The following is a 16,102-nucleotide window of genomic DNA, read 5'->3' on the forward strand; positions in this document are numbered from 1 at the left end:
GAGGTTGTTGCCAGGTGGGTGTCGGTCTCTTCTCCCAAGTAACAAGTGACATGAGAAGAGGAAATGGCCCCAAGTTGCGCCAGGGGAGGTTTAGCTTGGATATTAGGGAAAATTTCTTCACCAAAAGGATTGTCAAGCATTGGAACAGGCTGCCCAGGGAAGTGATTGAGTCACCATCCCTGGAGGGATTTAGTGTAGATGTGGTGCCTAGTGACATGGTTTAGTGGTGGACTCAGCAGTGTTAGGTTAATGGCAAGACTTGACGATATTAAAGGTCTTTTCCAACCTAAATCATTCTATGATTCTATGCCTCTGCTTTATCTTCATCCCTATTAGTCAGGTGACCGTCTCCAACAAGTACCAGTCCAATGTTTTCTTTAGACCTCCTTTTGCTATTGACGTACTTAAAAAGCTCCTCTTGTTGTCAGACACGACACTTGCCAGTGTCAACTCTAACTAAGCTTTGGCCTTTCGTGTCTTCTCCCGGCATACCAAATCACAGCTCTGTAATCTTCCTGAGAAGCCTGACCTTGCTTCCAGAGATTGTACAATTTCTTTCCTCTTGAGCTCCCCGAGGAGTTCCAGGTTCAGCCATTACCTGTGATGGAAATTGGTAATTGCCTTTATCTCAATCCATGAGCTTTCTCTTCTTATTTTCTCCCCCTGTCCTGTTGAGGAGGGGCAGTTAGAGAGCTGCTTGATGGGCATCTGACTGCCAGACAAGGTTAACCCTCCACAGGTGTACATGGTAAGATTTTGGTAACAAGGGGACTGCAGGTGTGGCCTCTCTGAGAAGAGACAAGGGTCTGCTCTGTGGCAGACACAGCCACTTCCAGCCAGCTCCAAAACAGACCCACCACAGGCCAAGCTGAGCCCATGAGTGAAGCTGGTGGCACCTCTGGGAAAACATCATTAAGAAAGGGCAGAAATGGCCAGCTAGAGAGAGGAGTGGAGAGCAAAAGGAGTGAGAAACGACAGGGGGAACAGCAAGATCAGAGAAGGAGGAAATATTCCACGGAGGAGCAGATATCCACTGCAGCCTGTGGGGAACCCACGTTGGAGCAGAGGCAAAGTGTGCGAGGAAAGGAGCAGCATGGGGAAACCACTATGTATTGACCATAACCCTCCTCACCCTCCCTGTGCTGCTTGGCACAGCAGTAGAGCAGTCTGGAATAAATGAATGAAATTAACCATGGGAAATGGGGAAGTAAAGGTGTTGGTTTAGTATTTAACTTTGTTTCTCACAAACTAAAGCTATTTTAATTGGCAATAAATTAAATTGATTTTCCCAAAATCCAGTCTGTTTTGCTCCCAGCAGCAACTGGTAAACCATCTCTCTGACTTTATTGCAACCCACAAGATTTCTTCTTTCTTTTTTTCCTGTTTTCTGCCTCTGCTCTGTCCCACTATGGGGTAGAAGGGGCAAGTGATCATATGGGTGGGAATCTGGTTGTCAGCCAAGGCTAACCCACCACAGCAAGGAGTAAAAATTACACAGACAAAGCTGAGGCTAGGTACTGGGAAAACAGAAGATCCTTTCTGTGTTGGCATATTTTGGTTGCTAACAGAAGAAGGAACTACATAATGTGTAGAAAGCATAAACCATTTGAAATCAGTATCTTTCATTCAGTTACACAGTGCTGATGTTGCAAGTGGGAAACAATTCAGTCACTTGGACAGGCGACTCCAACATTCATAACTGCTTTACAGAGCTAGAAAATGCCTTCAGCATGCTCTCCTCTAAGGCTTGTTTGACTTGATTGTTCCTGAGTGAGTAGATGTATGGATTAAGCATCTGAGTCACCACAGAGAAGAAGAAAGAAAGAACTTCGTCAGAGTCCTGCCCACCTCGCTGTGTTGGGCGGATATACCTGTAAATAGATGTGCTGTAAAATATCATCACCACCACAAGGTGAGCTGAGCAAGTGGAAAATGCCTTCTTCCTACCCGTGGAATATGGTATACGCAAGATGGTGATAATAATGCAGCCATAAGAAACAGCAGTTACTATTAAGGTACCGGGTATGATGATAATTATTATGATAAGCATTAGTCCTTCGATGAACCCTGTGTCTGTGCAGGACAGTTGCAACAACAGAGAGGTATCACAGTAAAAGTGGTTCATGACATTGGGACCACAGAAAGGCAACTGGACAATCATAATGGTGGGAGGAAACATCAAGAGAAAACTCACTGCCCAGCAAGCCAGGACCAGTTGGAGGCAAAATCTGTTGTTCATAATCGTTGTGTAATGCAAAGGGCGGCAAATGGCGACATAGCGATCAAAGGACATTGTTGCCACGTGGAAAAATGTGCAGGTACCCAGGTAAAAGAAAAGCAGCATCTGAAGGAAACAGCCAGGCAGGGAAATCATCTTCCTTTCTGTCAGAAGGCTGTAGAGGGTGCTGGGAATGAACGTGGAGGTGAAAGTGATTTCCAAAAGGGCAAAATTTCTGAGGAAGTAGTACATTGGGGTCTGAAGGAAATGATTCACAAGAGTGATGCTGATGACAGTAATGTTTCCAAGCAGGATCAAGAAGTAGGCTATCACAAGAAACAGAAAGAGGATGATCTCCAAATGGCGGCTATTGGTCAGTCCCAAGAGGACAAATTCCACTGCTGTTGTGTGGTTCATTGAAGTTTCATTGCTAGCAGAAAAAGAAAAAAAGGCACATCAGTTTGGCTTTGCTAACATTAATGGGCAAAACCAGTAATGAACCCCTTGTAAAAGACCGGAGCAGCCACAGTAACCACCTATTAACAATCTTGTTCACGTAAATGGAATCCCAAGCTCCATTTGTAACATTGAGCCCTCATTCCAGTTTAAATGATTCATATAGTTCTCTCTTAGCATAGCTGAGAGAGGTGCACATGCAGAAACTGTTGTATACTCCAAGACAGATGCATCTCTGAACGGTCTGACAATATTCACCCTCCATCAAATATAGAAAAAAGCCAAATGCACACGGTGAGTACTTTGACTAGGTGCCCAAAGACTTACTAGTTAAAATGAATTCCAAAAAAAGCAGTACTGCAGAGGAATGCAATCACACTGTAGGCTCACGCTGAAGCAGATTAGACTAGTTGATGGATACATTAGTATTGCAAAAGAGAAATTTACTGCAGTTAAAAGGAGGTAAAAAGACAGACAAAGGGGAAGACTTTACAGAGAAAAGGCTAGACAGAAAGAAAGCAATGCTGCAGAGAGGACGGCTGGTTACCACTGAGAGAGCAAAATGCACAGAGAAATAGATGGATGCTACACTAACCAAGAGTATAAGAGGGGGAAGGGGGAAAAAGTATGGGAAAATTTTGTTTACTTTTCATTTACCCTCAGCTCTACAGCTCCAGTAGATCAACTCCAATGCTGATGATCATTTTTTCTTCTTCAGAGCACCTGTCTCCAAGTATTCCTTCACCCTACAACATCCTACTGCAAACTCAGAAAAGTACATCATCCAGTGCACTGTGTCTACTGCACTCCTGTACTATACTGCTACTGTAGTCACCACTGTGGCTGCAATTACCTTGTGGAAGTGAAGTGGAACCTGAAAACCCCAGCTGATGCCCTTCAATCACATTCTTTTCTTAAAGGCTGGCAAGGTCCCATCTATGGGGTTTTAACTGCATTCTCCCTCCTTTTTCTCCCAGACACCAGCCCTCCTTTCCCTAAAAAGAGACATAAGGCTCATTTTGCACCCAGGTTTTATCTATAGTGTTTGGATCTTTGAATCTGGTTTTAGACTCATTTCAGACTCATTTCAGTATTTCTGAATGATTGAAATAAACACCAAGACAATGAGTTTCCAGGGAAAGCAAGCACTTCTTAGATAGCTCATAGCCCGTACCAAACATCCCACCCAATTTCCCTTCTTCAAATGCTCCTTACAAAATGCTCAACAAAAGGGTAGATACGAGCTACAATGCTACAACTCTTCTTATCACATTATTCTTATAAAATCTTTCCCCTTTAGTGCCCTTTTTCCAGCAAAACACAGAGTTTTATTAGCATCATCTCATGATTGTTTCTCAAAAGACACCAAAACAAAACAACTCCCCTCTCACAAAACATATAAAACCTAGAACATATTTTTTAATACCACAGATGGACAGATATTATCTGGAAGCTCAGAGCAGTCCCTTAAAGCAAGAAACTCCCTCAGTAACAACTAAAAGCTTTTACTTCAGTTTGAAGGTTAAAAGTTCTGTTTTCCAAGCCACTGTCTCTTTAATCTTTCCCTGTCTCCAAAAAATCCCACCCAAACTCTAAGAAATGGTCCAAATAGTTACCAGCATATCCACAACAATCCAGGATGCTTCAAAAAGGATTCTGAGTCTGATGTTTCTCCTTCATTTAGTTTGACATTTGATTTTTGGCAAATAAATTTCCTCCCCTTTCAGCCTCTTTTTGTAATAGTGGTAGCATATTACTTTCTTGTACTTCCTCACTGACACTGAGTGAAAGCTCACGGACCAATTAGGTATTGAAATCTGCCAAACACCTTCTGGGAAAACATTTGTGAGTTTGAAGAACTGCATGAATATAATCAAACCATAGAGAAAATGAGATTGGAAAGGACCTCTGGAGGTCCAATCCCTTGCTAAAAGCAAGGCTAGCTTCAAAGCTGTTCAAGGTTACTTATGACCTTCTCTAGGTAAGTGTGGGTATCTCCACGCATGGGGATCCCACCACTTTCCAGGGCACTACCTCTTGCTTCACCATTTTCATCGTGAAGACTTATTCCCTTGTGTCCAGTGGAGATTTACTTGTTTAAGCCATGACCCCCACCTCTTGTCCTTCCACTGTGCACTTCTGAGAGGTCTGGCTCTGACTTCTCTATAAATCCCATTCAAACAGTGGACAGTACAGCTAGATCCCTCCTCTCAACTTTGCCTTCTCCCTCTGCTTCTCTTCATGTGTCACGTGCCCCATTTCTCTGATCAACTTGCTCATCCTCCATTGGTCTCACACCATTTTGATAACATCTTCGGGTTTTTTCACTAGGCGGAGGGAGCTATACTGTACACAGTTCTCCAGATGCAGTCTCACAAGCGCCAAGCAACAAGAAATTAGCACCTATCCTGAAATTAGCACCTCTTGCAAACATAGCCCGGTATGCAGTGAACCTTTGTTGTCACAGAGGCACACTGCTGATGTGTTCAGCATGTCATCCACCAGGAGCCCCCAGGTCTGTCTGCAGAGTTGCTCCACAGCCAGTCAGCTTCCAGCCTGCACCAACAGATGGGGTTATCCCATCCCACATGCAGGACAACTGAAGGGAGCCCACTCCACCGCACTCAGCACATGAACTAAGGAATAGCTAGCTCCCTAGCTACTGTGGTTACTACCAGGAGCTAAGTTCAAAGCACCAACATCAGACAGGAACTAGGGTATTAAACCACCCTTTGGCACCATCTGTCTATTCACTAATAGGAGTAAAGTGACTAACATGGGTGCCTAAAGCAGACAGCTAAAGCTAGTAGGGGAAACACACTTTTGTAGGAACATGTGAGACAAGTCAGTTTCTAAGTCAGTGAGAAGGAGTATCCCAGTTCCTTAAATTAGGATTCACTCATCTCAATCAGCCCAATTTGTAGCTGTGGAGAGGACAAAATGACAAACAGACATTACTGCAAATGTCAGTTCTTCAAGAATCAAAATGCTACTTTGACTGTTAACACCTTCCCTCTTCCTGAGCGAAGCCATTCACCACGCACCAAGAAGAAATAAACAAAATGACCATTAACCACTTAGTACTGGAGGGAAGAGGGGGACTCCGAGCTACAGCCCATCTGTTTATTCATAACGTGTTTTTTCTCTACTTTGATGATGTTCCTGGAGCTATTAATAAATCAACAGCATAGGATGGTTAGTAATGAGGAAGTTCTGATGTAAGAGTGGAAACCATCCAAGATGACATTGTGATATGTCTTTCCAGCAGATTCAGATATATTTCTGCCACTCGTTAATCCATGGTCTGTACCACAGCTCATCACACTCGACTCTTTTGCACTGTCTTTTCTATCATGGCTCATTGCACTCTGGTATTCAAATCTTAATCAAGGTAAGGTTGTACTATTCCCACTCTATTCTACCCTTTTGCCTTACCATCATCTGGCAAATACATGCACTATATAGATGCAATTGTACTTTCACTTGCATTATACATCATTAGTGGGCAAACAGAATCATAGAATCATAGAATCATAGAATATCCTGAGTTGGAAGGGACCCATAAGGATCATCGAGTCCAACTCCAGGCCCCACACAGGACCAGCTGAATCAGAGCATATGACTGAGAACGTTATCCAGACGCTTCTTGAACTCTGTCAAGCTCGGTGCTGTGACCGCTTCCCTGGGGAGCCTGTTCCAGTGCCCGACCACCCTCTCGGTGAAGAACCTTCTCCTGATATCCTACCTAAACCTCCCCATTGCAGCTTCATGCCGTTCCCTCAAGTTCTATCACTGGTCACCAGAGGAAGGAGATCAGTGCCTGCCCCTTGGCTCCCCCTCATGAGGAAGCTGCAGGCCGTGATGAGGTCTCCCCTCAGTCTCTTCTTCTCTAGGCTGAACAAACCAAGGGACTTCAGCCTCTCCTCATACGTCTTCCCCTCTAGACCCTCCACTATCTTTGTTGCCCTCCTTTGGACACTCTCCAACAGTTTTAGGTCCTTTTTGTACTGTGGCACCCAAACCTGCACGCAGTACTCGAGGTGAGACCGCACTAGCGCAGAGTAGAGTGGGACAATCACTTCCCTAGACCAGCCAGCAATGCCGTGCTTGATGCACCCCAGGATACGGTTGGCCTTCCTGGCAGCCTGGGCACACTGTTGACTCATGTTCAACTTGCCGTCGACCAAGACCCCCAAGTCCCTTTCAGCACGGCTGGTCTCCAGCATCTCATTGCCCAGTCTGTGTGTATAGCCAGGGTTGCCCCTTCCCAGGTGCAGAACCCAGCACTTGCCCTTGTTAAACCTCATGCAGTTGGTGATTGCCCAGTTCTCCAGTCTGTCCAGATCTCTCTGCAAGGCCTCTCCACCCTCAATGGAATCAACAGCTCCTCCCAATTTGGTGTCATCCACAAACTTGCTCACAACACCTTCTAGTCCTACATCCAAGTCGTTTATGAAAACATTAAAAAGAACTGGCCCTAAAATGGAGCCCTGGGGAACCCCACTAGTGACTGGCCACCAGCCTGATGTAACCCCGTTTACCACAACTCTTTGGGCCCGACCCGTCAGTCAGTTGCTCACCCATCGCACTATGTTTTTGTCAAACTGTATGCTGGACATTTTGTCCAGAAGGATACTGTGAGAGACAGTATCGAAAGCTTTACTGAAAGCTAAAAAAATGACATCAACTGGCTTCCCTTGATCAACTAGATGGGTGACCTTGTCATAAAAGGAAACTACGTTTGTTAAACAGGCCCTTCCTCTCATGAACCTGTGTTGGCTGTGACCAATGACTGCATTGTCCTTCAGGTGTTTTTCGATAACTCCCAGCATAATTTTCGCCATGATTTTACTAGGCACTGAAGTGAGACTGACAGTCCTGTAATTACCAGGGTCTTCTTTCTTGCCCTTCTTGAAGATTGGAACAACGTTTGCCAGCTTCCAGTCAACCGGGACCTCTCCAGATTCCCAAGACCATTGAAAAATAATTGAAAGAGGTCTCACAATGACATCAGCCAGCTTTCTGAGCACCCTAGGATGAATCCCATTGGGCCCCATGGACTTGTATGCATCCAGGTGGAGCAGCAAGTCCCGCACAAGTTCAGGGTCAGCTGGGAGTTTATCATTACCGCAGTCATGGTCCTCCAACTCGGGGCAACTGGGGTCCCAGAGCCCGTCATCAGTGTTGAAGACAGAGGCAAATAAGGCATTAAACATCTCTGCTTTATCTATGTCCCTGTTTGTAAGGTGACCATTCTTGTTGAGTAACAAGCCAATATTCTCTCTGGTCCTCCTTTTGTTATCAACGTACTTAAAAAAGCCCCTTTCATCGTCCCCCACAATACTGGGCAGCTTCAACTCTAACTGAGCTTTGGCCACACGAATTTTCTCCCTACAAAGGCCAGCAGCATCCTTGTAGTCCTCCCACGTTGCCTGACCCTGCTTCCAGCGGGCATACACTTTCTTTTTCCACCTAAGCTCTAGATGATCCCTGTTCAGCCAAGCCGGCCTTCTGCCCCACCTGCTTGACTTGCGGCATGTTGGAATCGCCTGTTCCTGACCTCTTAGGAGGTGGGCCTTAAAAAGTGACCAGCACTGATGGACCCCGATGCCTTCAAGAGCAGTTTCCCAGGGGACTTGACTGACTAGTTCCCTGAGCAGCCTGAAGTCTGCTCTCCCCATATCCAGGGTTGAAGTTTTGTTGGCAATTTTCCTCCTATCACCAAAGATTTTAAATTTTACCACTTCATGGTCACTATGGCCAAGGCGGCCACCAATCGCCACTTCCCCCACGAGACCTTCTCTGTTCACGAGTATTATCCCTACTACTGAAGGGACAGAGGAAAATACCACCTGTGCACTCACTCCTTGGACCAATCGCCCCAATGCCCTAAAGTGCCTTTTGATAGCCCTCGGGCTTCTCTCTGTAACTTCATCACTTAAGTTTTCATGGGTGTATACACTCAATACACAAAAATTGTGATAAAAACTAGTTTGGTGCAAGCTAATCGATGGTCATTACGTCCTAGCAATCCTAACCCTTAGGAAAGCAGCTTTCTCTATTCACATTTATTCACATTGTACTAATCGTAAATGAATTTTCTGTTTCTTCTTTGCAGACACCAGCTGGCGAGTTTCAATATGTAACTCAAACTTTATAGGTATTTGCCATTTCTTGCAGTTACATCTACTGCTGGTGTTGTGGCTCACTGAGTGCAGTAGTCATATCACAGATGCACTGCATCTGTCAGCTTAAGGCATGCTGGAACTATGAACCCTGGGACAGCCATGCTGTCATGACAAATGCTCTTACCTCTTGCTTTTGGAAGCTACTAACAGCTTGGCACCAACATGTATCCTTTCCACCTCACGTCCTCTGTGTCTACAGCGTCTGCATACCAGTGCTCCCCCCATATCTCTATTATGGGGGGGTTATAGACAAATGTCAGCACAAACTTGTCAATCCAGTCTCTGTGAAGGCTCATCACACGCAGTTCTTACTTACACTGTCCTACTGACCACATCTCATTACACTCAGCTATGAAACTTGTGATCAAGGCAAGGGGGTGATACTCATGTGACGTACACTCAACTACACCCATGGTGAGGTAACTGCCACCCAACAGCAGAATTGCAAAATGAGGCAGACTACCACCAGAGTCAAACGTCTCTTGTTGCTGCCTGCAAAGGGAGACCTTTACGAGTTGTGCATATTTCCTCATGCTCCCAGCATGGAGGACAAGAAAAGTTACAGTGACAACAATGCAGTAAAGGAAACACATCAATATTAGCAGGAGGACAGAGAGCTCTAAGGCTAGCATAACTCTAAGAGAAAATGCACTTAAGAAAATAAAATAGAATGATCCTGCAGCTGATCTTACCTTAGAGCAGAGAGATGGGAGCAATTATGCATTTGACTGTAAACCATGGCACTTTCACGTGCTGCCTCTACAATCCAAATTTCCCCCGACATTACCACAACACTGAACAGTGTGTCTACAAGATCTGCAACTTCCACTTTGCTTGGTGTCACAGGATGCAACTGAGACTGTCAGGACAGAAGCAGGTTATTGCTACAACTATAGGAGAGACAGAGAACAGCAGTCACAGACTCTGCTGATGTGAACTCTGCCCAAATAGGGCAGTTACAGAATTTATACACCTTTGGGTTATATGGCTCATTCTTCACCAAGCCATGTCAGATAAGCAGGACATGGTAAATCACAACAGAGAATGGATTACTTCAGGTAAGGAGTGTCTAACAGTCCACCCTTTTACAAAAAATTCATTCCTTCAACAGTCAGGTCATGCTGACTCAGTGAGGTTATCGGGTCACGCTGCAGATATCTCCTAACTAGAGAAGTCTGCAAACCTCTGCCTATGAGAGGTGTTAGCTGTTTTGCTTCTACATTGGGGGAAGGATCAGCACAAGTAAAAAGCTTCAGGTGTTTTCAAGTCAGCATGGCTGGAGCAGAAGAGATGGATTTCAGATAGCGGGTCAGCAAAAGCCTAAGAACTCCCACTTGTCAGTGCAAAAAGAAATATCATGCAACAATTAATCCTTGAGCTTCCATTCCAGGTCTTTAGGTGGAGTAATGGCCATTGCTTTCTTCTCAAAGGCCTTGTGAACAACAGAATCAGTTGTGTGGTGGATTTTTTTTTCAGCTACTAAATTGGTTGACTCAGTCATGAGGAATTAAAAGTTTATTAGATATTAAATCTCAAGTGTGCAGGATAAATATTGGTTCTAGACAGAGAAGAACAATGCAGGACAGAGGCAAAGACCAAGGAGATGCTTAAGGGGAGCAAAAGAAGTGGTGCTGCAGAAAAATGGGCAAAGAATCGCTGTGGGAGTTGCAAGGGTGTTAGAAGCATAGAAAATGGGAGTACATGCCTACAGGGGTGTTTTTAAAATTATCATTTGTAGAATCATTAGATTATCATAAATCAGAGAGTAATATAGTTTGGAAGAGATCTCTGGAGATGTCTGGTTCAGCTCCCACTCAAAGCAGGCCCAAACTGGAGCAGCTGCTCAAGGCCTTGTTGAGTTCAGTTCTGAAAATCTAAAAGATATTAATGAACTTTTCAGGGTCCTTGCTTGATTATTTAACCACATTGTGAAAAATCTTTTCTGAATATCTAACTGAAATTTCTCATGTTGTGTCCACTGATTCTCATCCTATCTCTGTGCACCTGCAATAAGATTCTAGCTCTGCCTTTTATATACCCTCCCAAAACGTAGCTGAATGTCACAGTAAGATCCCACCTGAGCCATCTCTTCTTGAGACAGAACAAACCCAGTTGTCTCAGCAGCATATATCCTGTGCTCCAGCCTCCACCTCTCCTGGACTTGCTCCAGTATACCAAAGTCTACCATGTTCTGGGGAGTCCTAAACTACACTCAGTACTGCAGAAGGGGTTTTGCAAGTGCTGAACAAAGAGGAAGAATCACTGTCCTTGACCTGCTACCAATGGTCTTTTTAAGACAGCCCAGAATACACTTTCTTTACTGACTCATATTCACTTGTTCACAGGAACTCCAGGTCTCTTTCTGCAAAGCTGCTTTCCAGCCAATCAGCTGCATGACTCTTCTGTTCCGTGGTTATCCCACATCAGGAATCAGGACTTTGCTCTAAACTTCATTGAACTTGGAGGTGTTTCTTTTGATATATTTCTTGGCCTGTCAAGGTCAGTCTCAATAGTAGCCTTGCCCTCCAGTGTATCAATTGCTCCTTCCAACTTGGTATTGTCCACAAACTGAGAGTGAACTCTATCCCATCATCCACCTTGTTAATAAAGATAGTATTGATCCCTGAAGGATTCCACTAAGAGCTGTGTGCCAGTTGGACTTTGCATTATTGATATCACCTTTTGAACTTCGAGGTTCACCACATTATAATTCACCTCCCCATTCCGCAGCTCACCAGTATTTTATCTACAGCCTGCCTCTGGGGTAGGCGATTGTTATCTCCCTCCCAAAACATTGTTCTTCAGGGCCATGGAGAGAACATCAAAAGCAGGCTCCTCTGACAAAAGGAGATAGCTTCAAGCCTGTCTTTCCCCAGCAATCCTGAGCACCACCAGAACTGCTGGAGTGCCCCAAGACTGCATCAACTATCTTCACCCAGGACATAGTGTCATAGAGATGGCTGGGCTTGGTAAGGTGAAGAGGAAACCCTACAGTTTCTGATGCTTCTCTGTAGATGTGAATATGAGGAGGACCTCCACAAGAGAAGCAGCTAGTATTTGGGGGAAGAAGCAAGGGACATGGCTGTGGAATCCATTCCCACACATGCCTTTGCTCCTGTGCTGGACAAGAGGAGACACAGGCAAATTATTATTCCCAGAGATGCCACAAAAATGGGCAACTGCCTAAAGGAAAAAGGTCCCAGTCCCCTTATGGGCAATGCAGAGAAAACCTGTGGGAATATCCATGCTCAGGTCCCAATTTCCTCCATGACTAGTGAGACTGTAACACATCAGGATACCAGAGGCTGTAGAAGGAAGACAGGTAACCCGCCAGACTGTGTCCTAGCAAAATCAAGCTGTTAATCCCATCTCCTAGCCACAGAAACTGAGCTCAGAAATATAGGCCTCTTCTACAGGAAGAAGCTCTTCAGGAGGCACTGGAGGCATGATCAGAGGATGGGGCACCTGTAAACATCCCAGCTTAGCTCTACCACTTATAGACATGGATTTCAATGGGGAAACACTCAGCATAAGTTGAAACCAAAGAAGGGAATGTGTACACACTTCCCCTGTCCAACCCCCAGATGGGTGCATTCCCTGCCACATCAACACAAGTGTTGTTTCTTGGGGGTATTTCTATCCCCATCCCAGGGACAGAAAAGGAGAAGACATCCACAGGGAGTAAGCACACAAGATAGGAGGGATAAGGTCTCCAAAGATTCAGGCTACAGGACTGAAGCTGTGATGTAGTTCAAGTGAAACACAAGCATCACTCCTGTCAGAGGGCTGGGGATAGGAAAATGTCCCACCTTCATTTCAGGGACTGTTTGGGAGTATCTGCTGTCCACATCGAGAGCACCCCTGGTTTGGGAGTCACAGGAAGGTTGGAAGGATTTAAACAGAAGTAAGATTTGGATAGAAAAGCTCTGCTTCTGGTCTCTTGAAAAGTCTTTTTTTCCCCAAAAAGAAGCAGAGTCATTCTGCTCTCACTTCAGGCTCACGGTCATGAGTTTTTAATAAAAAACAAAGGAAAACAACAGTTTGCCCTTCCCCAGCTCTGAGGAGGGGGCCACCAAAGTCAGGCTTCCAACACCTCCTGAAGAATTGGGACAGGCTTTCTGTAAAACCTTCAGCAAACACACCCCACCCCGCACCCTGAGCCTCTCCCCTCCCACCCCAAGCCAGAGCAACAGGGCCCGCCATTCCCAGCAGTGTTGGTTTTCCCCAAACCGGCCCTTTTCGGGCAGCCGGCCCCTCGCAGCAGCCAGCAGTGACGGGCAGGTGCGGCCAGGCAGCTCGCTGCGGCCTCCGGGCCAGGCGCTGCCCCGGGTGTGCCCGGCCACACACGGGGGACCGCGAAACTCTGCCCGCGGGAGGGCCGGCACGGGCCCGCAGCCTCCCCACACCCAGCGCGGCCCCAGCCGCCACCCACGCCACCCCCTCCACGCGCCCCACGGCACTGCAACAGCGTGCCCCGAAACCAGGGATCGGGGCCCCGCAAGCGTCTGCACGGCGAGCACAGCCCCGGGCAGCAGGACCCGGCGCCGCGGCCACTCACGACCCGCGGGGGCCGCAGGCTGGAGCGCGGCGGGGGCACACGGCCGTGCGGCCTCAGGGAACCGCTGTCTAATCTGCCTAGCAACAGCCGCCGCTTGGCTCTCATTGGCTCTTGGAACGCTTCAGGGGCGTGGACTCAAGAAGACCTTCGGCGTATGCGCCATCTGAGAACCCCGTCCGCCTCGCCTCCTCCACCACCCGTGCGCGGGCGCATGCGTATAGCAGCGGGCGGTGCCTCCCAGTTCCGCCTTTTCGCGGGCAGGAGAACCGCACCTGCGCAGCATTCACTGACCCGGCGGCGCATTGGGCGTGCGCCTGCGCCGCCCCGCAGTGCCCCGGAAGCGCTTGCTCGTGCTGCTTCCGGCCAGCTCAGCCTGGCGGGGGACCATGTCGGGCGCGGCGGGTGCGGGCTCGGTGGGCTCGGTGGTGCGGCGCTTCCTCGCGGAGTACGGCAGCGGCACGCCCAGCCGCCTCAAGGTGCTGGATGCCTACCTTCTCTACGTACTGCTCACCGGGGCGCTCCAGTTCGGCTACTGCCTCGGCGTCGGCACCTTCCCCTTCAACTCCTTCCTCAGCGGCTTCATCTCCGCCGTCGGCAGCTTCATCCTCGGCGGTCAGTGCCCCGCGCGGTTCTCCCTGGTATCCCCTTCGCCACCGCGCCTCCCCGTAACGCCCGGTTCTGCGCCCAGGACCCGCCCGGCTCCCGCCCCACAGAGGACGCTCCATGGCGGCTGTGAACCTGCGCGTCCTGCCCCTGTGCGCCGCAGAGCCCGGCTCGTCGGGCCCGGGCTGTCCGTGTCTCCTCTCGTGTTGGTGTCCTTTAGCAACCACCCCACGGTGAAACCCAGTCCCTAGCAATGAGTGCTTCTGGGTGTTGCTCTCCCATAATATCCCCAACACCACCTTGTTCCTGTGCAGCCCTCCCCAACACGCCTAGTGGAGGACACAGAAATATCCCCATTTCTACCTAAGTCCTGTCCTGCTATAAGTGTGTTCCCCTCAGGACTCCCTTGGCCACCCCTGATAGCGCAGTGCTGTGGGAGAGCTGATTGCAAATCCCCTGGCAGTGTCCTGCTCATCTTACAACAAACGCAGAATTACCTTTTCTTGTGGTATCCTGGTGGAACAGTGACGTAGGCTGGGGTGGGCTGCTTCAGGAAGACTGTGTTTCCCACCATGACTTCCTTTTGTGATCACTAATCTCTCGTTCTTTGTCTGCCACGCAGTTTGCCTCCGGATCCAGATCAACCCCCAGAACAAAGGCGAGTTCCAAGGCATTTCACCAGAGCGGGCATTTGCCGATTTCCTCTTTGCCAACACCATCCTCCATCTCGTTGTCATCAATTTTGTGGGCTGAGCCCTAGAAGAGACTGTGAGGTACTGATCTGTGGGGTTACAACAGAGGCAACCACAGCTCACGTGACTTCAGTACTTTTGTAGAGTTAGGGGGGAACTAGAAAGATAGTGAATCCAGGACTCCAGGCTCCCAGCTTCGTCTTGGCCAAGTATGCTTAAGCTGTCATCCTCTAAGTTGACACAAGGTTAGGATTTACAGCTTTCTGGTTTTGTGCATGTATTTTTTGACTTTTAAAAGTCAGTTTAACTAGGAGTGTTACAGAAACCTACCCGCATTTCTCTCTTACGAGAGAAATACCCCATTCCTCTTTGCAAGAGGGGTTTTGGGAGCTGGAACTCCTGGCGTCTATTTGTGAGCATTGTCCTATTTGGAGGCCATAGTATGACTGGTGCCCCAGCCTCGAGGTTCTCAGCAGGTGAGAGGACGGAGTTTGGGACAAGGAGAGTTTGGTGCTGGAAAGTTACTGTTGCAACCAGTTTGGTGCTCAACAGGGCCGTCATTACTGTTGCAAGGGCCACAAGATCCATAGGAGCTTAGGAGGTATTTCCCTCTGCAGAAATGTGGCTCATGTTGCCTTTTTCCCTTTCCAGGTCTTGAATTGCTCTTGAGCTGTGATTACACAGCCTGGCATTGGGAAGTGCTGTTCCCCAGCAGACCTGCTTCCTTGGTGGAGGAAGGGAATGCTGTGCTCAAGATTTTTCCCCACAGACTGTCCTATGGAGGGATCTGCTGCCTCATTACAGTTACTGTAATCATTTCCGTCAATAAAACTCTTTATAATACTGCAGTCTTTTCCCTTTTGGTGACAAATACAGAGATTCTTCTGACACCCAAGTTCCCTCTCAGGCACGACTCCCTGTTTTTACCCCTCTCCCTCCTTACCCAGAAGGCTTTTTTTCTGTGCCCCAGTTTCAGGGAGAAGAAGGAAACAAATTGTTGTGGAAATTCAATTGTCATCCACCCTTTTCATTTCTCTGTTTCCTGCCCCTCTATCTTATGGAAAGTATGTTGTCAGAGTGCCCCAAGGCTTCAAAGGTGTGGAAAACTTGGGTTAGGCAGTGGTTAGCGGTCATGAACAGAAGGAAGCGGAGGGTGTCCTCCAGCATGTCCCCAGGTGTACCCATCTCCCATATCCCTCAGAGGCAGGTGGGGCACAGCTGGATGTCCCAGCTGGAGTTACAGGCTCACTGGGGCCTGGCAGTGATACAGTGTCAGCTTTTCTTCAGTCTGGTGTGCTGACGAACCCAAGGGCGTTGGAAGGGGCTGCCAAGCTGTGTCAGTGCCTCAGAGCTGCACTTGAGCTGTTCTGGGTCTGTGGAGAAGGTC

The 16,102-nt window shown here is 47.6% G+C and overlaps 2 protein-coding genes across 4 annotated transcripts; one reads left to right on the forward strand and one right to left on the reverse strand.

Annotated features, from left to right (window-relative positions):
• Positions 1–457: 457 nt before the first annotated feature.
• On the reverse strand, positions 458–14,649 carry LOC129195346 (olfactory receptor 49-like). Of its 3 annotated transcripts, none has more exons than XM_054801296.1 (2): positions 14,521–14,649; positions 458–2,648 (listed from the first exon to the last, which is right to left on the reverse strand). In XM_054801296.1, exons 1-2 carry the CDS (start codon positions 14,595–14,597, stop codon positions 1,694–1,696), a joined length of 1,032 nt encoding a protein of 343 aa, XP_054657271.1. In that variant the 5' UTR covers positions 14,598–14,649; the 3' UTR covers positions 458–1,693. The 3 variants fall into 3 exon arrangements, with proteins under 3 accessions (XP_054657271.1, XP_054657273.1, XP_054657272.1); XM_054801298.1 differs by lacking the exon at positions 14,521–14,649 and adding an exon at positions 12,672–12,931; XM_054801297.1 differs by lacking the exon at positions 14,521–14,649 and adding an exon at positions 9,555–9,607.
• Positions 13,763–15,558, forward strand: DAD1 (defender against cell death 1). The gene is made up of 3 exons (XM_054801305.1): positions 13,763–14,032; positions 14,646–14,796; positions 15,367–15,558. Exons 1-2 carry the CDS (start codon positions 13,807–13,809, stop codon positions 14,774–14,776), a joined length of 357 nt encoding a protein of 118 aa, XP_054657280.1. The 5' UTR covers positions 13,763–13,806; the 3' UTR covers positions 14,777–14,796; positions 15,367–15,558.
• The last annotated feature ends 544 nt before the right edge of the window (positions 15,559–16,102 follow it).

Source organism: Grus americana, chromosome 22 (genome assembly GCF_028858705.1).
Source record: "Grus americana isolate bGruAme1 chromosome 22, bGruAme1.mat, whole genome shotgun sequence".
In the NCBI taxonomy this organism is placed as follows: Eukaryota; Metazoa; Chordata; class Aves; order Gruiformes; family Gruidae; genus Grus; species Grus americana.